This window comes from Talpa occidentalis, unplaced genomic scaffold (assembly GCF_014898055.3).
Source record: "Talpa occidentalis isolate TD23 unplaced genomic scaffold, MPIMG_talOcc4v2.1 talOcc4.6, whole genome shotgun sequence".
NCBI lineage: Eukaryota > Metazoa > Chordata > Mammalia > Eulipotyphla > Talpidae > Talpa > Talpa occidentalis.
The window spans coordinates 59,977,036-60,001,752 of NW_023604972.1; the positions used below are offsets into that span (position 1 = coordinate 59,977,036).

The 24,717-nt window shown below is 35.5% G+C and overlaps 1 protein-coding gene across 1 annotated transcript in view; it reads left to right on the plus strand.

The window, feature by feature from the left end:
* GRID2 (glutamate ionotropic receptor delta type subunit 2) overlaps positions 1 to 24,717 on the plus strand; it is a 1,708,541-nt gene that overhangs the window by 1,297,190 nt on the left and 386,634 nt on the right. The window contains exon 10 of the mRNA XM_037529328.2: positions 5,662 to 5,859. Coding sequence (XP_037385225.2) covers positions 5,662 to 5,859 — 198 coding nt within the window. The remainder of the gene's footprint in view (positions 1 to 5,661; positions 5,860 to 24,717) is intronic.

The window sequence follows — 24,717 nt, forward strand, 5'->3', positions numbered from 1 at the left end:
GGAAGTTCTCCCTTTAATTCTCTTCTGGGATCTTCATTAATTCTGCATCCTTCATTGGAGTCTCTGCTTCCAAGAATTTCATAATTTACCCTGAATGATTTTTATAATTTACCCTGAATGAATTCACTTAGTTTCTTGAAAATTATACATTTTTTTTATTTCCAATCTTGACCCGCCCTTGATGCTTCAGACTCATTGACCCAACAAGTGTTAAAATGAGTATTATATATTCAATGACAGAAACTTAGAAGATATGAAATACATATTAACTCAAAATGGATTAATTATGTGGATCCAAGAGCATAAATAATAAAATACCTTCTGAGCATTCATTTTATTTTTTCTGGACTTTGATTTGATTTTCTGAGTTTTCCTGTATGTCTTTGGCCAGCTTTTCTGTGTTTTCTTCCATTACTTTGAATTTCTTTATCATGGCAATTTTGAACTCTGTATCTGACAGGAAGAAATCATTTTCATGTGTTTGGGTTTTAATTTTGTCCTCTCTGTGTGTGACAGTATTCCCCTGAGGACTGGGTGGCCATTTACTGTGTTTTTTTTTTTTTTTTTAATCTCCCTCTGATTTCTTTCTGAAATTAAGGGTTCAGAGCTTCCCATTTCCCAATTTCTCCTGTATGTCAGGGAGAACTAATCTATAGCTACGTCTTCAGTGAGTGGTGGGTGGTTCTAGAGGAGTCCACTGCTGGTTTATGTGGTGTGCGTGAGCAAATCTCATTCTCTTGATGCAACTATTAGCCTTCTTTAGAGTTCAGACCTGTGTCTCTGCAGTGTGTGGACTGGCATTTCAAGGCAGCCTGGCATGTTCCAACATGGTTTCAATGTTTGGGCTAAGTCCCCATATCCACTTATTCCAGGGGAAAAAAGTTCTGGAGAGTTGCACCTTCCTGAGTTCTGTCTTCCTCATGGAGTGCCCTGTCCACCTGGTTCACCCTTGGACTTTGACTGATTTCTCCCATGGTTAGATGTACAGCTATCTGTTTTACCCTCCTCAGGCACAGGTATGAACCACAGTTCTGGCCACAATGGCTAGCTTTTCTCCCACTCATCATTTGTGTTGCTTAGAGTTGAATTTCTCCCTTGTCTCTTCTGTTACACTTGGCTGGATTTGGTCCCAGGTAATAGTGAGGTACCATCTTCTCATTTGCACTATGTTTAGTAAGGATAAATATCCAACCGTTGTTTCTGTGTTTGTTGGAGGATTGACACCGATGAGGTGTGGTAGGTTTAAAAGCATGCCTGGGCAATAGGCATCAAAAAGTCATATCCAGTAGACTCAGGGAATTGAATTTTCTGACTGGCATGAATTTATAGTTGGTGGCAAGTGTTTTAAGTAGTTTAGCATGGGATAGAAGGTACCAGGTTTTAAATAGTTTAGCCTGGGATAGAAGGTACCAGGTTTTTCAGCTATGCCAACCTGGTCTGTAAGTAATCCTTCTATCAGGATATCTAGGTATTCTGACCAAAATCTTAGTATCTTTATTACTCATTCATTGAATTTTTTTAAATGAAAATGAAAGTAATATTTATTATAAATGCTGTTTTTCATTTTCTACAAAGCAAATGGAAATCAAACCAGTTCCAAACTCAAAAATATTTTTCTTCTTTTAAAAATACAATATTTGGGAGCCTCCATGGTGGCCTAAGGATTAAGTCTCAGGGAGATAACCCACATCTGGTGCAGCAGACCTCTCCTCTTTCACTTGCTGTGTTTCAGTAAATCCACTTGTTCTTCTTCCCACTCTGTCTCTGGTGAATCCTCTCACCCCCCTGCACCTCTGGCCTACGCTCCAGTTCTTCAAGGTATAAATAAATACATCTAAAAAAACCTAAAGTAATCTGTCCCTAGTAAACTTTTAACAATATTCATGGAGAAAAATTGACTCTTGCATGTGAGTATTCACTTGTGAGATGTGATTAGATGTTAAATTTAGCAAAATAATGGAGACTTGGTCAAATGAACAAATAAAAAATATTTTCAGCCCTCATATTCAAAAACAGGATGAAATTCCAAGTCAAAACAATTCATTTTGTTATTTCTAATTCTGTACATGGTAATCATATTGTCTATAAAAATTTTGTCTCCTAAGATATATTTTCAAATGTATGCCAGGGGAAAAAAAGCGAGTGAGAATGGATACACTCAGGATTTTATAGACTGCTTGTTATTCTTAGTAATAAGCAGTTAGAGCATCCTTTATTTCTTTTAAATTCTCATGAAAACAAGGGAGATGGGAATTGTATGGGGACTGTAAAAAAGATGAAAATGCATACATTGTGCAAAAATTAAAAATGATGTAAAAATACATGAAATAAAAAAATGAAAAAAAAAATCCAAATGAAAATTAGCATTGCTCACAAGAAAAGAAAGAAAATAAACTTCTTTTTTTGACACTTTGCATTTAGCCTTTAAGTCACAAAAATGTGGCCATGTCATGATTTAAAAATATCTAAAATTTTAAAATGAATAACCTTCTCTGTCAATACTTTGAACTTTATGTCCGATTTAAAGATTTTTTTATTTAAATACTTAAAAGGGCCTCCCCGGTGGCGCAGCAGTTGAGCGCTGGGTTGCGAAGCTGCCTGCAGCCTCTGCAGCGCCAGTTTGATCCCCGGCTGGTCCCCGGCCACCAGAGGAGGGTCCCACATGGCGCGCAGACCTCTCCTGCCGCCCGCTGCTCCCCTCAGCAGTGTACTTCGGTCCTTCTGCCTGATCTGCTCCCTGCTCTGGTTCTGGTGAATTCTCTCACCCTCCCGTGCTTCTGACTGTACCCAGTGCTTGTATAAAATAAAAATAAATAGATAGATAGATAGATAGATAGATAGATAAATACTTACAAAATTAGAATCAGAAATGATATGTAAGATAAGATTTCAAGAGACTAGAATGAGTATTTTTATTTCTATCCCTATCCGATAAAATACATGTAAGCAATGATTTAAAAGACCAGTTTAAACAAAATGTTTTCTAAACATTAGCCTCTCCATGAAATTCATAATACAAAAGCTCAAATGTTTCATTGGTTATCCATATGACCTCTATTTCTTCTCTCCATCCAACTCAGATATCATTTTCCTTTACAACTCTTAGATTGTTTATTACTGTCCTGATGCCCCTCATGCTTGCTTTCCTATCCAATATCTTGGCATCTTTTTAGAAGCAAATTCTTTAAATTTTGTCTTTTTAACTTATAGAAGTTTCTTATATTCACATGTGGTCTATGAGAAATAATGAGTTTTTCCAAGGAGAATAGTGGTCATTAATTCTTCATATATCAAAGTGGTATATGTCATCCCTAAGCAAAATAGAAATACACACTGTATAAAATAACTTCAGTTTGCTTCAGCCAGAAGCATGTTTTCTGGGGGTGGGGTAGGGGAACTTTAAATAGGCTATTAAGAAATAGTCTCATTCTCTCTTTAATGTCTTTGAACTGCATGTGTGAGCAGAATTGTAAGAAATTTCCAGTGACTCATTCCTGGTTTGTGCCATCCTAGCATTCTGTGAAGTAATGCATATTAAAACCTCCAAGCAGCTCTCAATAAAACCTTGGCAGTACAGCTTGTTGCTTGTACCTATCAACAATGTCAGATGATTTTTTCAAGTTCTATCACTAGCAAACAATAATCCATAGTTATTAAAATATTGGAATTAACTTAAAATCTCCAAATTGCAAATAGTGTGGTAAATCAACTAAGCAATTAGTGGAGATTTTTTAAGTGACTGAGTACAAGTTCAGAATTATGAAGTGATTATATAATAGCTCAACAAGTGAGGTGAATAAATCCTTGCAAATATGAAAATTATCAACCACTGAAAGATTCCTTTCTACAAACAGGTCTATGAATCTTCATGCTAATGCACTTAGACTGATAAACTACAGGCATTTTGTGAAAGCTTCATTTATTCAGTTGTTAAGGATTGTGCTTAGAGACTGTCATCCAGATCATCAGTAAATCGAAATCTGCAATTTGTTAGCATGTATTAGGGAGATAGGTTGCCATCAGCTTAGACTCAGTTTTGTTAATATTATTTGAAACTAATTGCTGGAAAATGAATTTTAAAGACAGCAATTTATATTTTTTTTTATTTTTGTCCTCCAGTTCCCATAATAGAAGACTCAAAGTCATTGACATACACTTTGAAAATACATATTAAAAAGGCATTGTAAAGGACCCTTGGTCCACTCTTCTGCCACAATCCTTCCTACATTATGCTCACAAAATTACTTCCTGATGATGTTATTCCACTCTACAAAATTCTAATTCCCCACCAAATAAAATGCAGATAACTTAATATGACTTCAATGTCCTGTATTAGCTGGTCCCACTTACTATACTCTTTGTTTTTGTGTATACAAAACATATTTAGTGTGTTAATAAAACTCAAAAATAAGCTTTTACTTTACTTCTCAATAAAAAATAATTTGCGGGCCTCCCCTGGTGGTGCAGGTGGTTGAGCGCAGCGCTCTGAAGCAGTCCGCAGCCTCTGCAGCGCCAGTTCAATCACTGTCTGTCAACAAGGGTCCCACATGTTGTGGCAGACCTTTCCTGTCTCACCTGCTGCACCCCTCAGCAGTGTATTTCTTCAGTCTGCCTGTTCTGTTCCCCACCCTGTCTCTGGTGAATCTTCTCACTCTCCCGGGTATCTGGCCTGTACCCTGGTTCTTGTATAAATAAATAAATCTTAAAAAACAAACAAACAAACAAACAAACAAAAAACTAATTTGTGAATCCCTAAGGAGGAATGATCTAAGGATATAAAATCTTTGGATATTCGAGCTTAGACTCAGTATAGATTTTAACGTATCCACAGGACTAGATTTACTGTATACACTGGGAATGGTTATCTGGAAATATTACTTTTGCTGAAATATTTCAGAACAAGGTAAGGAAATAAAGGAATAGATTATCTAAATTTCCATAGTCTGCCAGAGTGTTTAAAACCAATTGATGTCTCTTAACAACAAGTGTCTGAAAAACAATGACATATTTTTTACCTACAAAAGGACAAATGCAAAGATTTTTAAAGTGGAAGCAGAAAGAAATTTGCTGAATTTACTAAATTACACAATTTACCAAAAAGTAAATGATTTCCAACAGTAGTAAGAGAAGGTATATTTTACAATGAAATGTGTGTCTATATCCAGTTTCAAGATTATTTAGCAAATAGCTTCAGTAAAGGTGATGTTATAAATTTTAATTAAAGTATATGTTCTTAGATTTTTTTATGTTTTCTGAAAATTGCATTTATTGTATGTCCTTAAATATATTTTACATATTTTGGCAAATGTACAGTAAATGTCTTTGAACAGATACAACAAATGTATGGTTTCTTAAATATGTGTTTATTATTAATGTTGTTTAGATTCGTTCTGAGGTGGCAAGGAAAATGAACTTGTGGTCACTGATGTTTTATAATCAGTCATCTAATTTATATATGGTAGTAATTAAATGATACATTCCAAAAATTAAACAAATAAATATAGTTCAATAGTATATTGCATTAGTGATGCATGTTATATTTCTAAGTGTATTCTCTCAAAGCGCAAAATCATTTTTACACTTTATCAACAAAGCTCTTGAAGATTTGTTTCTAGGGAGTAATATAGATTGAACTCAGGTATTTCTCTTATTCCAATATAGGAAGAACCTTTTGTTATGGTGTCTGAAAATGTCTTGGGTAAACCGAAGAAATACCAGGGATTCTCCATTGATGTTTTGGATGCCTTATCAAACTACCTGGGTTTCAACTACGAAATTTATGTTGCACCGGATCACAAGTATGGGAGCCCACAAGAAGATGGCACATGGAATGGCTTAGTGGGTGAACTAGTCTTTAAGGTAAGCATTTATTCATTAATTGATTCATTCATTAAGGCAAGAATTTTATCACTCATTAATTGATTGATTCATTATTAATTGATTCATTAATTTATTCAATAGTGATAGATTGATATGTGAAAATTAATTTCATACAAAATAAAGACAAAGCATTGGGTGGTGATATTGTGTACAAAAGTCTCAATACTATTTTATGAACTTAGTGAACAAAAAATTTGATGAGAAAATAAAACTGAATTTTAAACACTATTATACAAAAAAATTGTCAATATATAATAAATGATGAAGTCACAATGTGTTTATAAACACAATTCATGTCATTGATTTCTTTTAAAAATGTAGTATTGTTTACAAATAATAGTGAAATAAATCCTGATGACTTAGGAGTTGATCATTTAGCACTGGCATTCAAATAAGGTAGATATCCACTATATTTTTCTCCTTGTTCTTTCAATTCTCAGAGAGGTTTTTACTTTTTCATTTTGTCCAAATATTTATTTACTTATGCATATAAGAACTGGGGTGTAAGCCAGAGGTGTCGGGAGTGAGAGGATTCACCAGAGAGAGTGAGGAACAGAACAGGCAGATATACCAAAATACATTGCTGAAGGGAGCAGCAGGTGAGACAGGAGAGGCCTGTACACCATGTGGTTTGCTCCCTAGGTTGCGGGGTATCAAACTCTTGCTGCAGTGGCTGATGATATAGCTTGACATTGCTGTGTTTAACCCCCGAACCACCAGGAAGTCCCCTCTCAGAGAGGTTTTTAAACTTTCTTTTTTTTTTAATTTTGTATCCTTATTTTGTCAGTTTTTTTTTCTCACTTTTTTAAAGTTCATTCATTAGGTGCATACACTTCTTTAATTACTATGTCTTGGAAGATTTAGTCCCAAGCCTGCCCACTTGTATCTGTGAAGGTGACTCTTTTAACAAACCCGTCCCTTTTGAATGCAACTGTCTGTCCACTTGTGTCTATGCAGACACTTTCTTGTCCCATTATTTTTTTCTAGTAAATGTGTCCTACTTATTACAAAAAATAAATAATTATATCCCCTGATAAACTGTTGAATAGTCAGAGTTAGATCTATAATTTACTATTTTCTACTTTTCCTGACTTTATTTGGGTAAATTGATTTTTTTTTATTTTACTTCATCTATTGAATTTTAGTTATATTTCTTTGTGTTTTTGTCGATCTATGGTTAGTATAGAGACTGTAAAATCCATTCTTGACATGTCGCTTTCTATCTAGATTAATATTTCACCACTTCACATTTAAAAAGTAGTAAATTTGCAGCAATTTAATTATATTTCTAGCTACCCAGTTGTTATGACAGCAAGGCATGGGGCAGGTTCTGTATCAATTCAGGAGATGGTTAAGGAGAGTTCTGGATTCCTCATTGGCTTTTTCAGGCATTTAATGATCTTTCTACACCAATTGTAGTGAGGTAACCTGGTGCACGGTGGACAGAGGGCCCAAGGGCCAAGAGGTGGGCAGGATTCCCAGCGCCCAGCAAATGTTTACTCTCTGTATTTTCTCTGGTGTTTTATCATTGTCCTGCCATTCTGTATTTACTCCTCTCATAGCTGTTCTGCCTCTGCAGCATTTCTTGTCTCTTAATGATGCAGCTCTTATAGCATCAGCCTCCAATCTCAGGTGTGCACATTCATGCATGTCCATGACAGATGTCTAAATCAGACATGCCCCGAGCCCAGGTTTCTAAACACCTCCTGCATTCAAGACTGCAGGTGATAGCTTCAGAGGCCAAAAGTGCAAAAGTCTGACTATAACTTACCCTGCACCTGTTCTTTGTAATCTTATGATATTTACAATTTACAAACTCAACAGTAAAATCTAGATTTTCATTGGAACACTCAGCTAGGGGCTTCCCTGGTGGTCTCAGGCTTAAGCCTCAGCACTATCACACCTAAATCCTGAGTTTGATCCACAGCAGGGAGCTTACCCATTTAAGGCACAGCAGATCTCTTCTGTCTCACCTGCTGCTCCTAGCAGTGTATTTCAGTAAGTCTACCTCTTCTGCTCCCCATTTTGTCTCTGGTGAATCCTCTCACACCCTACACCTCTGACCTATTCTCCAGCTCTACTACACAAATAAATAAATAAACAATTGTCTTTCAAATGTATCAAGAGAGAAAAATGGCATGTTCTGGTGTTTAGTCAGTTATACATACTTTTGGGACTCTATTCCTTTTTTACATGTCTAAGCTCATGTCTGGTATCATTTATTTAAACATGAATAACTGGGCCTCCCTGGTGGCGCAGTAGTTGAGCGCTGGGTTGCGAAGCTGACCTGCAGCCTCTGCAGCACCGGCTCGATCCCCGGCTGCTCCCTGGCCACCGGAGGAGGGTCCCACATGGCACGCAGACCTCTCCTGCCTCCTGCTATTCCCCTCAGAAGTGTACTTCGGTCCTTCTGCCTGTTGTGCTCCCTGCTCTGGCTCTGGTGAATTCTCTCACCTTCCTGTGCTTCTGACTGTATCCAGTGCTTGTATAAAATAAATAAATAAATCTTAAAAAAATAAAATAAAATAAATAAACATGAATAACTTCCTTTGGAAAATCATGGAGTATAGTCCTGTAAATGGCAAATATTCTTACCTTTTATTAACCTTAAAATATCATCATTCAGCCTCATTTTTATGATATTCTCAGTAATTCAAAAACTCTGATGTGTCAGTTTTGTTCTTTTTAAATATTCATCACCTGGAAGATATCACTCTATTGTCTTTTGTTATAAATTGTTTCTGATGCAATTAATAATTATTTATTCATTTTTTAACATGGAGGTGGCAGTTTAAAATATGTTTTTATTATTTTTAATGTTTTGATGCTTAACAAGAGTCCAAGACAATGAAACAAGAAGCTAGTGAGGGAGAGAAACAGATTATATAATCTAAAATAAAGAAACACTGATTAAGCTAACATCAGATTTCTCTGAAGATTCACTATGCACAAGAAGAGAATGGAGTAACATAATCAATATACACCATGATAAAAATGACCAGTCAAAAATAATATGTCCTGCAAAGCTCTCTTATAGATCTGAAGGAAAAATAAGGGCCTTCTCGCACAAATAGAATTTTAGGGAGTTTGTAAACACTAGAATACCTGCCATCCAAGAAATACTAAAAAGTTTTTAGTTTCTAAACCAAAGAGAGGAGTGTAAAAAAAAACTAAACAAGAAATTAAATAGGAGCATAAAACTATGGAAAAACATAGTAATATACTCTCATATGTCAGCAATCACTCTAAATGTCAATGGACTAAACTCACCAATAAAAAGATAGAGTATGGTGCTCTCTGGTGGTGCAGTGGGTTAAGTGTAGAGCTATGAAGCTTTCTGCAGTCTCTGCAGTGTGGGTTCAATTCCCAGCTGGCCAGGGAGATACCCACATGGCATGGCAGACCTCTCCTGTCTCGCACTCTGCTCCACTCATGCCTCTGGGCTGCACCCCAGTTTTTGTATAAATAAATAAAACTTTAAAAAATAAAGATAAAAAATAAAAAGATAGAGTATCTAATTGGATTCAGATATAGAATTCAATCTTCTGCTTCCTTGATAAAATGCCCCTACAATCCAAGGATAAACAGTCTGAAAGTAAAGGGAGGAAAACAATTCTAAGTAGAACCAAAGGATGGCAGGGAAAATCACATTTGATAAAAGAGACTTCCAACATAAAAAGATAACAACAAGCAGGCATGGACACTATATAATGATTAAGAGAAAATACACCAGAGACACATAACACTCATCAAATATACTATCCAAATGAAAAAGCACTGAAATACAATAGAAAATTACTATAATCTCTGAAAAGAGACTTTGTAGAAAATCCATATGTGGAAGAAGACTTTGACACCCCACTCTCAACAATGGGCAGAATAAGAAGATAAAAAATAAACAAGGACACAATAGCCTTAAACAATAAACTAGATCACAGGGGGTTAAGAGACATTTGCAGGACACTGAAACTCCCATAAAACAAATTCAGATATATCTCAAGTGCACATGTATCATTCTCCAGGACTGACCACATACTGGGTCACAAGACAAATATCAAGAAATAAAGACTGAAACCAGGTCAAGCATCTTTTCTAATTATAAAGTTATTGAACTAGAAATCAACTACAAAAAGAAGCAAGGATATTGTTTAATATGTGGAGACTGAATCACTATGGAAAGGCCACAGGATCATTGAGGAAATTTAAGAATTTTTTAAAAAGAAAAGCTTGAGAAAATTAATAATGAAGACAAACTTCCAAAATTTAAGCATCCTGGGCCCGCCTGGTGGTGCAAGGAGTTAAGAAACAACCTAGGAAACAATCCGTAGCCACTGCAGCACAACTTCGATCCATGGCCAGGGAGCTACCCACATAGTGCAGCAGAACCTCTCCTGACTCACCCACTGCTCCCCTCAGCAGTGTATTTCAGTCAGTCTGCCTATTCTGTTCCCCATTCTGTCTCTGGTGAATCCTCTCACCCCCAACACCTCTGGCCTATATCCCAGCTCTTGTAAACATAAATAAATAAATCTTTAAATATATATATATATATATATATATATATATATATATATAAGCAGTACTAGATAGAAGTAAATAGAAATAGAAGCCAAAATAAAAAAAAAAAAAACTAAGAAATAGTTTAAAGAAACAAGCTAAAATCTCATCTTGAGGAACAAGAAAAAAAAATGTTTAAAAGTAAGTAGACAGAATGAAATAATAAAAACTAGAGAAGAGCAAAATCAAGTAATAATAAAAAAGACAGTCCAAAAGATCATGAAAACAAAAGCTGAGTCTTAAGAAAAATGAAAAAGTAGATATACCTCTAGCTAGATTCTCAACTAAAAAGTACAAAATTCAAATAAATAGCATCAAAAAGGACAAAACTAAATATTATTGAAAATGAAAGAAGCGTGTTACAAGAGACTCAGAAATCCCGTGATATTCAGATTACTATGAACATTTATGATTCATGTATGAAAAAAAATCACCAGCCTAGATGAGATGGACAGTTTCTTAGAATTTTACCATCAAATTAGGGTAGGAAAGAACTAGGAAACCTGAACAAACCAATAACAGAAAAGGAAATTCAATCAATAGTAAGAATTCACCCAATAAACAAAAGTCCAGGACCAGATGATTTTATAAGTGAGTTCTATCAAACTGTCATATATGAGTTAATATGTATCCTGCTCAAACTCTTCCAAGATAATGAGAAAAATAAATAATTCCAAATATATTTTAAGAGGCCAACATCACTCTACTCCCAAAAGCAAAGAAACGCAACACAAATAAGAAAACAACAGAATAAGATCTCCCTTTAAACACAGATGTTGAAATCTTTAATAAGAACTTAGGACATCAAATCCAAAGGATTCTACTTCCTGATCAAATGGGTTCATAACAGTGACACAGAATAGTTCAATATCCAGAAATCAATCAATGTAATTCACGATGTCAACAAAAAGAAAGGAAAAAACCATATGATGATATCAATAGATGCCAAGAAAGCATTTGATATGTTTCAAAATATATTTATGTTGAAAACTGGGCCTCCCTGGTGGCACAAGGTGTTAAGCACAAGCACTATGGAGCTAATTGCAGTCTCTGCAACACGAGTTTGATCCCTAGCCAACCAGGGAGCTATCCACATGGCATAGCAGACCTCTCCTGTCTCCCCCATAGCTCCCCCACAGCAGTATATTTCAGTATATCTGCCTGGTCTGCTCCCCACTCTGTCTCTGGTGAATCCTCTCACCACCCCCACCCCGCATGTTTGGCCTGTACCCAAGTTCTTGTATGCACAAATAAATGAATCTTTAAAAAAAAAAAAGAAAACTGAATAAGAGGAACAAATCTTAACATAGTAAAAGCCACATAAGACAAATGTACAATTAGCATCATTCTCAATGGTGACAAAATGAAAGCCCTTTCATTAATATCCAGTATAAGATAAGGATGTCAACTTTCACCACCACTATTCAGATAGTAATAGATGACCTAACTAGTCAAGAGAAAGATATCAAAGGAATCTAAATTGGAAAAAAGAAGCAAAGCTATCATTATTTGCAGATGACATGATAATATACATAAAGAACTCTGGAAAATCCACAGAAAAACAAATTGAGACAATAAATCAGTGAAGTGGCAGTTTACAAAATTAATATGCAAACTCAGTTGCCTTTTTATATGCAAACAATGAGCTAGAAGAGGAGAAATTAATAAACCCAGAGCAGTTACAATCACATCAAAAAATGAGCTATCAAGGAGAAAACCTAAAAAGGGAGGCAAAGGACCTACACAAAGAAAAGTATAAAGTATTGTTAAAGGAAATAGCAGTAGACACAAAGAAATGGAAAGATATCCCTGCTCATGGATTAGAAGAATCAATGTTGCCAAAATGGCTCTCTAACCCAAAGCAAATTTGCAGATTCAATGGAACCACAAAAGATCCTAGATATCTAAAGCTATCATGACCAAAAAAAGTGGGGGAAGGTATGGGGATACTGTATGCCCAGACTTTAAATTATACTATAAAGCCATAATAATCAAAACAGCATGGTCCTGGAACAAAAAAACAGGCACACAAAACAATGGAGTAGAATTCAGAACCCAAAACCAAACATACACAACTAATCTGTGACAGAGGTTTGAATAATATTCACTACAATAAAGTAAGCCAATTTGGGGGAAAATTAGAATTCCACATGGAAAAGAATGGAACTTGAACATTACCTCATACCATACACAAAAATCAACTCAAAATTGATAAAAAAAAAGTGGATATAAAACCTGAAACCACAAAATGTATATTAAAAAAAAATTTTTAAAATCCCTGACGTAAACCTAAAAGATATCTTTACAGATTCATCCCCAGTAGAAAGGAAATTTAAAAAGAATGTAAGGAAAATTAAAAAGAATATAAACAATTGAAACTTCATCCAACTAAAAAACTTCTACAAAGTGTAAGAGACTGTAACTAACAGGAATAGATACCCTTACAGAATGGTAGAAAATATTTGTACACCATACATCTGAAATAGGTATGATAGCAAAGATGTACAAAGAACTCATAAACCTTAAAAAAAAAAAAAAAAAAAAAAAAAAAAAAAACAATTAACCCAGGGCCTCCCCGGTAGCACAGCGGTTGAGTGCTTGGCTGCGAAGCTGCCCTCAGCCTCTGCAGCACTGGTTCAATCCCCCCGGCCGCCGGGCGAGGGTCCTACATGGCGCACAGACCTCTCTTGCCGCCCGCTGCTCCCCTCAGCAGTGTACTTCGTCAGTCTGCCTGTTCTGCTCCCTGCTCTGGCTCTGGTGAATTCTCTCACCTTCCCACACTTCTGACTGTACCCATTGCTTTATAAATAAATTTATAAATAAATAAATCTTTGGGAAAAAAAAAGCAATTAATCCAACCAAAAAAAAAAAAAAAAAAAGAAAGAAATGAGCAGAGAAGCTGAATAGGCACTTCAGTAGACCAAGAGTAACTTGTAAAAATGTTTATCATCACTTTTCATGAGGGGAATCAAAATCACATTAAGTCAAAAGGAGAAATATAAATGCCAGATGGTGTCACTTACATGTGGGATATAGAAAATATAATGGGTTAGACAAAGATAACTTTAAAACCAACATTTTAAAACTGACCATTGACCTTTGGCTTTCAGATGGTCAGTAGAAGGGAGGGGTGAGGACAGGGGGATGGGGTAAAGATACAATGGACTATGATGGGGACCATGGACACTTTTGCAGTGAGAAGTCTGTGGCGACTACACCTCAGGGGGTGAAAATCCTATACAGTCAAATGCTAGCAAAAATGTAAAATAATGGTACTCTTAACAATTAAAAGTAAAAACAAAGCATCATATGGTTGGAAGCATCTTCCTCATTCGAAACAGAGTGTCTTTTTATATGAGGTAGTTGGATATTAAGGGTATTAAGGCCTCAGAGAGTACACTCGGCTTGAAAGAACCCAGGTAAAGGTTATTTGGGAGGAAATGTCTCCTCAAAAAATAAATAATAGAGGAAATCTTCCAAGACATGAACTAGACAATAGATATACAAATTCATGAAGTTAAATGAATACCTGGTTATCTAAATGAACAAAAACTACATCAGGACATAAAGTCATGAATTACCAAAAATTCAAAGTAAAGACAGAATAGTGAAGGTGGCTAGGGGCCAAAAGCAGATCGTGGGTAAAAGAATACCCATAAGACTGATATCAGACTTCCCTGAGGATACCCTACAGACAAAGAGAAAATGGAATGTGTACTCAAATAATCAAGAGGAAAACAGCCAAGAATATTATATCTTGCTGGACTCCTTCTGATACTAGAGACAAATAAATAAAGGTCTTCTCAGACAAGTAGAACCTGAGGGAGTCTGCCAACACCAGTTCTCCCCTACAGAAATTATTGTCAGGAGCTATGCTAAATAAAAGACAGGAAATTTCACCAGGAAAAAAAAAATGAACAAAGAACGAGACAGGACCAGAAAAAGTAAAAATAAAATGGCAATAACATACCCATATATATATATATATATATATATATATATATATATATGCATGTATGCATGCATAGATAAATATATGTATGTATGTATATAAATATATGTATGTATATATATTGTATATATATATATAGATAGATATAAATATATAAATTATGTTGTCTCCAGGAGCCTCACCTAATCTTTGTTTATTTATTTATTTATTTGCATGAAAGAATTGGGATAAAGGCCAGAGGTGTGAGGGATGAGAGAATTCACCAGAGATAGAGTGAGGAGCACGACAGGCAGATTCACTGAAATACATTGCTGAGGGTAGTAAAGGGTGAGACAGGAGAGGTCTGCTGCACCAAGTGGGTTAGCTCCCAGGCCAGGGATTGAATTTAAATCTTAGTGGTGATAGTTCTGAGACTTAATCCATAAGCCACTAGGGAGGCCTGACTCACCTGATTTTAAATATAAACAAAGACTCAAAGTAAAAGGTTGGAAAGTGATCCTACAAGCAAATGGAGGTAAAAAAAAAAAAATAGGCAGGTAAGGCAATATTTGTATCATACAAAATAGACTCCCAGCTATAAAAGTATCAAGGACCAGAAATGGACACTATAAAGTGATTAAGAGATCAGTATGTCAGAAAAATATAACCCTGATATATATATATTGATGAGTGTTATATTTTATATATATATACACACACACACTAAATGAAGGGGCATCAAAATGCTCAACTCAACTGTTATGAAATCTTAAACCAGATATTATCAGCAACCCAAAAATCACCAGGGACTTCAGTTTCCCACTTCCACTAATGGACAGGCCAACTAAACAGAAAATGAACAAGGAAATGTTAGTCTTAAATGAAAAATTAGAACACATATGCTTAATGGACATTTATAATACACTTACCCCCAAAAAAGCTGGAGACATTCTTTGCAAGTGCATATGCAGCATCTTCAGGACAGGCTATGTGCTGGACCACAAAACAAATTTCCACAATGCAAAGAAAGGGAAAGCAGGTCAATTTCTGATCATAGTGGTATCAAGCTAGAAATCAGCCACAAGAGTAAAGCAGAAATAACCTCTAATATATGGAGATTGAACAATACACTTTTGAATGACCATCGGATAAATAAGGAAATCAAAGAAAAAAATTTAAAAATACTTAACAAAAAAAACCAAACAAACAAACAAACAAACAAAAAAACAAACACCTTCTAGGCCTCCCTGGTGCCATAGGAGGTTGAGCACAGTGCTGTGAAGCTGTCCACAGCCTCTGCAGTGCTGGTTAGATCCCCGCCGGCCGCAGAAATGCCCACATGGCAAGGTAGAACTCTCCTGTCTTGCCTGCTGCTCCCCTCAGCATTGTATTTCAGTCATTCTACCTGTTCTGTTCCCCTCTCTGTCTCTGGTGAATCCTCTCACCCTCACAAACATCTGGCCTGTGCCCCAGTTCTTGAATACATACATACATACATACATACATACATAAATAAATAAATAAATAAATCTTTAAAAAAAAAAAAAACTTTGGTAAGAACTGATGAGATGCAGAAAAAACATATAAAGAAAAACATATTTAGCAAATATAGATTAAAGACATGGATATAAGTCCCAAAACTACATTAAATGATAAAAAAAAGGCAAAACACTCCATGGTATTGATTGCAGTGATGTCTTTATGGATTGGTCTCCAGTGGAAAGAGAAGCAAAAGCAATTATAAATAAGTGGAATTGGGCCTCCCTGGCAGTGCAGGCAGTCGAGCACTGTGAAGCTGTCCACAGCTGCTGCAGCGAGGGTTCAATTCCGGCCGGCCAGAGAGAATCATACATGGTGAAGCAGACCTCTCCTGTCTCGCCTGCTGCTCCCCTCAGCAGTGTGTTTCATCAGTCTTCCTGTTCTATACCCTGCTCTGTCTCTGGTGAATGCTCTCACCCTCCCGCGTGTCTAGTCTGTACCCTGGTTCTTGTATAAAAACAAATAAAAATCTTTAAAAATAAATAAATAAATAAATAAATAAATAAATAATAAATAAATGGAATTACTTCAAAGTAAAAATTTCTGCAGAGTGAAAGAAATGATCAGTAAATTTGAAAGATAAAAAAGTCAAGAGATTACTATGAATATCTGTATGGCAATAAGTTTAATTCCCTAACAGCAATGGACAAATTCTTAGAAATATGAAATTATCAAAGACTGAATTAGAAATAAATAGAAAACCTGAACAGACCAATTATAAGATAATTAAAACTATAATAAAAAAATCTCCTTAATAATAAATGCTCAGAGCCAATCAATTTTACTAGTTTACCAAGTCATCACATATGAATTTATATTTTCTTTCTTAAACTATTCCAAAAAATTGAAGAATGAATGCTTCTACGCACATTTTATGAAGTCAACATTACTCTGATACCAAAAACCAGAGATATCACACAAAAAAGAAAACTACAAATATCCCTGAAGAATATAAATACAAAAACCCTCAACAATATCTTAACAAATTGAATGCAACAATGTATTAAAAGTATCATACATCATGACCAAATGCAATTTGTCCCATGGGAGTAAAGATAGTTCATTATCTGAAAATTGATCAATGTAATTCACCATATAAACAAAGGGAAAGATAGAAATCACAGGATAATATCAATAGGTGCAGAGAAAGCATTTGATAAAGTTCAATATTCATTTATGAGAAAAACCACAAAAAATTGGGAATGATGTGACATACCTCAACATAATAAAGTCCATAAAGACAGTCCAATGATTAACATAATTATTTTTTAAGATTTATTTTTTATTCACACAAGAGCTGGGGTACAGGCCAGAGGTGGGGGTGTGTGTGTGTGTGAGAGGATTCACCAGAGACAGGGTCGGGAGAAGAACAGGCAGACTGACTCAAACACACTGCTGAAAGGAGAAGCAGGTGAGACAGGAGAGGTCTGTTTTGCCATGTGGGTTGCTCCCTAGCAGGCCAGGGATTGAACTAGTTCTACAGAAGCTGTGGACATCTTCACAGTGCTGTGCTTAACCTCTTGCGCCACCAGGGAGGCCCTAACATCGTTCTTGATTGGTGAAAGACTGAGTGATTTTCTTCTAAGATTTGTTGCAATACAAGAATGTTCACTTTTACTGCTTCTTTTCAAAACAGTACTGAAATTCCTAGCTAGAGTGTTTAGGCTAGGAAAAGATAAAAAGAACACAAGCAGGAAAAGAGAAGTAAGTTATCACTATTTGCAGATGATTTGTTAATGTCCATAGAAAACTCTAAGGACTCCACTGAAATACTAATGAAAATAATCAGTACAGTAAAGTGAAAGGTTACTGAATAAATTTACAAAGATCAACTGTGTTCATTTATAGAAATAATGACAAGAAAATAAATAAATAAATCAAGAAAACAACACAATTTATCATCACAACAAAAAATAATAGAAAACATAGGTTAACTTAACACTGATTAACAGTGTTCAGCTTAACTGAACACTGATAAATTCAATATATTCTTAAAAGAAATATATGACACAAAAAATGGGAAGCTATTCCTTGTTCATGTATTAGGAAAATTCACATTGTTTTAAAAAGCCATTTAACACAAAGCATATGCAGATTCACTGTAATCACTATCAAAGTTTTACTGGTATTCTTCAAAGAAATAGTACAAGCCTTGCTGTAATACATATGGAACAAAAAACCCTGAATAGGGCCTCCCCGGTGGTGCAGCGGTTGAGCGCTGGGTTGAGAAGCTGCCCACGGCCTCTGCGGCGCAGGTTCAATACCCGGCTGCTCCCTGGCCATCGGAGGAGGGTCCCACATGGCGCGCAGACCTCTCCTGCCGCCCGCTGCTCCCCTCAGCAGTGTACTTCGGTCCTTCTGCCTGTTCTGCTCCCCACTCTGGCTCTGGTGAATTCTCTCACCCTCCCGCGCTTCTGACTGTACCCAGTGCATGTATAAACAAAAACAAACAAACAAATAAATAAATAAAATAAATAAATAAAAGCATGCCTCTATAAAAAAAAAATTAAAAAAAAACCCTGAATAGTCACAGAAATCCTGTCAAAAGTGACAAAGAAAAGTATAAAAACCCAAGACTTCAAACTATACTTCAGAGATAGAGTACTGAAAACAATAAGGTACTGGAATGAAACTAGTCAGCCAGAACAGTGAAATAGAATTGGGAGTGCAGGTATAAATACCCAAATTTATGACTATGACAAAGGAGCCAGTGTATGCAATAGAAAGGAAGTTCTCTTCAAGAAGTGGTGTTGGGAAAATTGGACAACCATCTGCAAAAGGATGATACTAAACCACTGACACCTTTTAAATTATTAACTTACTCAAAATTGATTCAAAACATGGATATAAAACCAGAAACCACAAAAATAAAGAGAAGAAAACATATACCATTCAACAACACTAGTTTCAGAGACGTATTTGTTAATTCATCTCCAACAGCAAAAAAACAAAATGAAGAATATAAATTAATCATATTTCATCAAACTGAAAACCTTTTGCACAGCAAAAGAGACTAAACTATCACTGAAATAAAGTTATACCTTATTGAACTGGAGAAAACATTTGCACATTATGCTTTTCTTTTTTAGTTAAGTTTATGTATTTTCTACATCATTGTTAATTTTTCACAATATTTAATTTTCCCCTCAGATGTAGTCCCCATATTTCTCCCAACACCATAGTATACCATGCATCTTTTAAAGATGATATCCAAGGTCTATAAAGAATTCATATTGGGCCTCTCCTGGTGGCACAGTGAGTTGGGTGCAGAGCTGTAAAGCTGTCTTCAGCCTCTGCAGCACAGGTTCGATTCCCGGCCAGCCAGGGAGATACCCACATGGTGCAGCAGACCTCTCCTGTCTCACCCGCTGCTTCTCTCAGCAGTGGTTTTGGTCCCTCTGCCTGTTCTGCTCCCTGCTCTATCTCTGGTGAATACTCTCACCCTCTCGTGCCTCTAGCCTGTACCCAACTCTTGTATAAATAAATAAATCTTTAAAAAAAAAAAAGAATTCCTATAACTCAACAAAAGAAAACAAAGAAGTCAATCAAAAAATGGGCAAAAGAGGTAAATAGACACTTCTTCCAAGAAGACAGAGATGACCAAAAGCCACATGAAAAAATATTTATCAGCACTTATCATCAGAAAACACAAATCAAAAATTCATTAAGATACCACTTCACACCTGTGAGAATGGCCCATATCAAAAAGTTTTGGTAAGCATGTAGAGGAAAAGGAACCCTTGTACATTCTTGGTGTGAATGCAGACTGATCTAGCCCCTATCAAAAATATTATACCTTTTTCTCAAATATTAAAAATTAAGTCTGCCATGTGACTCAGAATGTCCACTCTTGAGGAATACAGGAAGAATGCACAAACACTAATTTGAAAGGATATATGGACCCCAATGTTCACTGCAACACTATTTATAATAGACCAGTTATGGAAACAACCTAAGTGTCCATGGACAATTGAGTAGATCAGGATGATTTTGTATATAAGTGCAGTCACATATATACACTGGAGAATATAATGAGGTATAAAAATTACTGAACTCTTGTCATTTGCTACATTATGGATGTAAGTGGAGTGAAAATTCTAAGATAAATAGGTCAAAAAGAGAAAGTCAAATACCATATTTTTCACCTATATTTGCAATGTTAATAAACCAAACAAAGTGTGAGATAGAAACAAACCAATAGCAAACTCCCAAAATCTTACTGTAAAATTAGGTCTATCATAGAGGGGGGTGAGCATGATATGGAGGAGGCCTATGGTGAAGAGCATTGTCTTGGGTGTGGTGTAGTAACATAGAGCTGAAGAAGTGTGATCATATTCCTCTCTATTATATGTAGTATTTTAAAATGTTATATTGATAAAAAAGAATAAAATATAATCAGGATTAGGAAATAATTACATAAATGAATATATGCAGTCTATTTAAAAACTAAGAATGCAGCAAATTCACCTCTATACCTTCTCTGTGTCAATACTTTTATAACTTTCAGCAATTAGTATGCTCTTAAAATTTATGAGAACACAGACCTGGCCAAAATATATTTCACTGTGAAATAGATGAATGTGAGATGTGTTCTGTTCAGTGCAGAAGAAATTGTTAGGGTGAGTAATGTGACTAATAAATTATTTTCTCCTAGTTTAAAAGGGTAGAGTGAAAGTGAGAAGACCCAGTGTACTTTATATAACAAATAACTAATATATTATTTTTAGGATGGAAATATAAATGCATAATAAAATAAAGAGAACACAAGTTATACAGCTGAATGATTTGTCTTATTTAGAATAATCCATAGTTGGGCCTCCCCGGTGGCGCAGCGGTTGAGCGCTGGGTTACAAAGCTGCCCGCAGCCTCTGCAGCACCAGTTTGATCCCCGGCCGCTGGGCGAGGGTCCCACATGGCGCGCAGACTTCTCCTGCCGCCTGCTGCTCCCGTCAGCAGTGTACTTGAGTCTTTCTGCCTGTTCTGCTCTCTGCTCTGACACTGGTGAATTCTCTCATCCTCCCACGCTTCTGACTGTACCCAGTGCTTGTATAAATAAATAAATAAATCTTTAAAAAAAATAGAATAATCAATAGCATTCTTTAAAGTCAGCATCTTTCTAAGTAGGGAATCTTACCTTCCTCGTAACCAGCACTCTAAGCTACAAACTAATATAGGTAAGTGGATAAGAAATAAATTTCACTATTCTCAATTTCTATAAGTAATCTCTCATCTACATGATATACTAGAAACATGACCTGGTATTTCTTCTTTCCTCACCCCATGTACAATTACCTGTCTCCTACTTTATGAATAAAGGCATATTTTCATATGTGCAAAATTATTTTATGACATATTATGGTATAAATATAATCTGAAACAATGATGGCACTAAAATGTTTTTCTATTATAGATGGTTTAATCTAGAAAAATAAAAATTGAAGTAAAAGAAAAATAACTAAGCTGTCAAATGTTAGATTATTAAAAATCACTTTTGTATCATAAATCACTGATTTTCCACATATAGCCTGATACAAACAAACAAACAAAAAATCCTTCCATTTTCCCTTATTCATTCACATGAATAAGGTTTCAATGTAATTTAAAAGTAGAGGCATCTAATATCAGTGCTAACTGTATGTCATTCAAATCATAGTTATTATTGATCCGTGTGTATTTCTGAATTATTAGAAAAATAAAGCCTCATACATATTATTGAGCTGCATTTCTAATAAAAAATTTGCTTTCATGACTAGTGAACTGACATATCATTATTAATAATATGATGAATCAATTCTGAAGAACTGTTTTATACCAGAAACTTTATGGTATAGGTTATTCAATAGAAATTTTAATTTTAACTTGCATACATATTTTGATAACAAAATATAATTTGGTGATCAAGAAGAGACTTTTAAACATACATCTATACTGTATTCCAATAAACTTTTATGAGGGTGGAATGTAATATGAATGCAATTCAAAGATGAAATAATATAAATGTTCCACCTATTAGAAACAAATGAAGACTCAATCATTGTGATATTTTTATTCTAATGGATGCATTTTTAAAAAAGATTTGTTTGTTTATACGATAACCTGGGTACAGGCCAGATGTGTGGGAGGGTGAGAGGATTCACCAGAGAAAGACCCGGGAACAGAAAAGGCAGACTGACGAAATACACTGCTGAAGGGAGCAGCAGGTGAGACCGGAGAGGTCTGCCAGGCCATGTGGGATTCTCGCCAGCAGGCTGGGATAGAACCCGCTCTGCAGAAGCTGCAACAGCTTCACAGTGAGGCACTCAATTGCCTGTGCCTCCAGGGAGGCCCTCTAATGGATGCATTTTAAATAATGGCTTGACAAATTTATTTCAAATTGTCTGTATTTACAAGCCAACACATATAAGTCAGTGCCCAATAAAGAAAAGTAAAAAACTCCTTGAATTTCAAAAGACGTGATTTAATATAGGAAGGTGATCTCCAAGGTGTAGGGAAGACTGAAAGAGCAAAACAGAAAGATTAAAATGTTCATATTTTGTCTTTTTCCTGGTCCTTTGTTTAGGTTTTCTAAATTCCTGCTGTGAGTGAGATTATCCAGTATTTTTCTTTTTCTTTCTGGCTTATTTCGCTGAGCATGCTCCCTTCCAGATCCATCCATGTTGCTCAAATTGCATTAGTTTATCTTTTTTGATTGCTGACTAATATTCCATTGTGTATATGTATCATATCTTCTTGATCCAGTCATCTATTTTTGGGTATTTGGGTTGTTTCCATTGCTTAGCTATAAAGTAAAAATCAAAATCAACAATCAACTATAAACCAGAGACACACAATGGGGTGGGGGTAGGAAGGATTACAATCAAAATAAGGGGAGTGAAAATTGTATTGGGACTGTAACCAAGATGAAAACGCACATATTGTACAAAAATGAAAAATGATGTAAAATATATAAAATGTAATAAAAATTTAAAAAATGCTAATATTTGGAATTGTTACTGCTCCAGCTAATAGTGTATCTGCCCAGGGATTACGTCTCACCTGGGAAAAAATTCCCCAAAATATGCTGCCCCTGCCCCTGCCCCAGCTTCTGGAGTCTGTTATCTTCTCCTGCCACTGCTGCTATATTGGCTGAGCTAACTATTTAAAGCAGAAGGTTATTCTCTTTCTACTATCTTCTGACATTCTCAACAGCTTCCCTAAAAATTAAGAAGACGCCAGATGGCAGAAGATTCTGGGAAATATAGTTTACAGCTTCCCATTCCTGTGGTTCAGAGTATGTAGCAGAATGAAAATAGATGTGGCATTGAGATGTAACAGGTAAATTATCAGTTCTGTCTGCAAACTGCACTCTACAATGTCAAAATAAATGTAAATTTGACATGTCAATTATAAATGGGAAGAGGTAGTGCATAGCCAGACTCACAAAGGAAAAACGGGAGAAAGCACAAATAAATAGGATCACAAATGAAAGAGAAGTCACAACAGACACAGCAGAAATCAAAAGAATAATCAGAAACTACTATGAACAGTTGCATGAAAACAAGTTCCACAATCTAGAAGAGATGGACAAATTCCTACAACTTTACAATCACCCAAAGCTAGATAAAGAAGAAATACAATACCTATACAGACCAATTACAAGCAGTGAAATTGAAATAGTAATCAAAACCCTCCCCAAAAACAAAAGCCCAGGACCAGATGGATTTACAAATGAATTCTCTACCTAACATGCAGAAATGAACTAGTGCCTATCCTTCACAAATTCTTTCAAAAAATTGAGAAGGAAGGGATAATACCAAACACGTTCTATGAAGCCAACATTACAGTTACCCAAACCGAAAAAGGACAACAAAAAAAAGAAAAAGAAAAATACAGGCCAATCTCTCTAATGACCACTGACACAAAAATCCTCAATAAAATTTGAGCTAACAGAATCCAGCAATGTATCCATAAGATAATTGACCGTGACCAAGTAGGATTTATTCCAGGGACACGAGGATGGTTCAACATCTGAGAATCAGCCAATGTAATACAACATATCAACAAAATGTAATATAAAAACCATATGATAATATCAATAGATGGCTGAGAAATCTTTTGACAAAGTACAGTACCCATTTATGATAAAGGCCTTTGAAATTCTTGGGATACAAGGAACATACCTCAATATCATAAAGGCCCTATATGACAAGCCCATAGCCAATATTATCAATAGTGAAAAGTTGAAAACATATCCATTAAGATCCGGAACAAGACAAGGATGTCCACTCTCACCAATGCTTTTCAATATAATATTGGAAGTCCTAGCCAGAGCAATAAGACAGGAAAAAGACATACGAGGAATCCAAATAGGGAAGGAAGAAGTAAAACTATCATTATTCGTAGATGATATGATAATGTACATAGAGAACCCCAAAAATTCCACAGAAAAACTAATCAAACTAATCAATCAGTTTAGTTAAGTAGCGGGATACAAAATCAACACACAAAATTCAGTAGCCTTCCTATATACAAATGATCAATCTAAAGAAAAGAATAAATCAAGAAAGCCATCCCCTTTATTATTGAAACAAAAAAATAAATAAATACTTAGGAATAAACCTAACAAAAGAGGTAAAGGACCTATACAAAGAAAACTATTAAACACTGTTAAAAGAAATAGAAGAAGACACAAAGAAATGGAAAGACAGCCCCTGCTCATGGATTGGAAGAATTAACATTATCAAAATGGCCATCCTACCTAAAGCAATTTACAGATTCAATGCTATTCCAATAAAATTTCAGTGACATTCTTCAAAGAAATAGAAGAAATA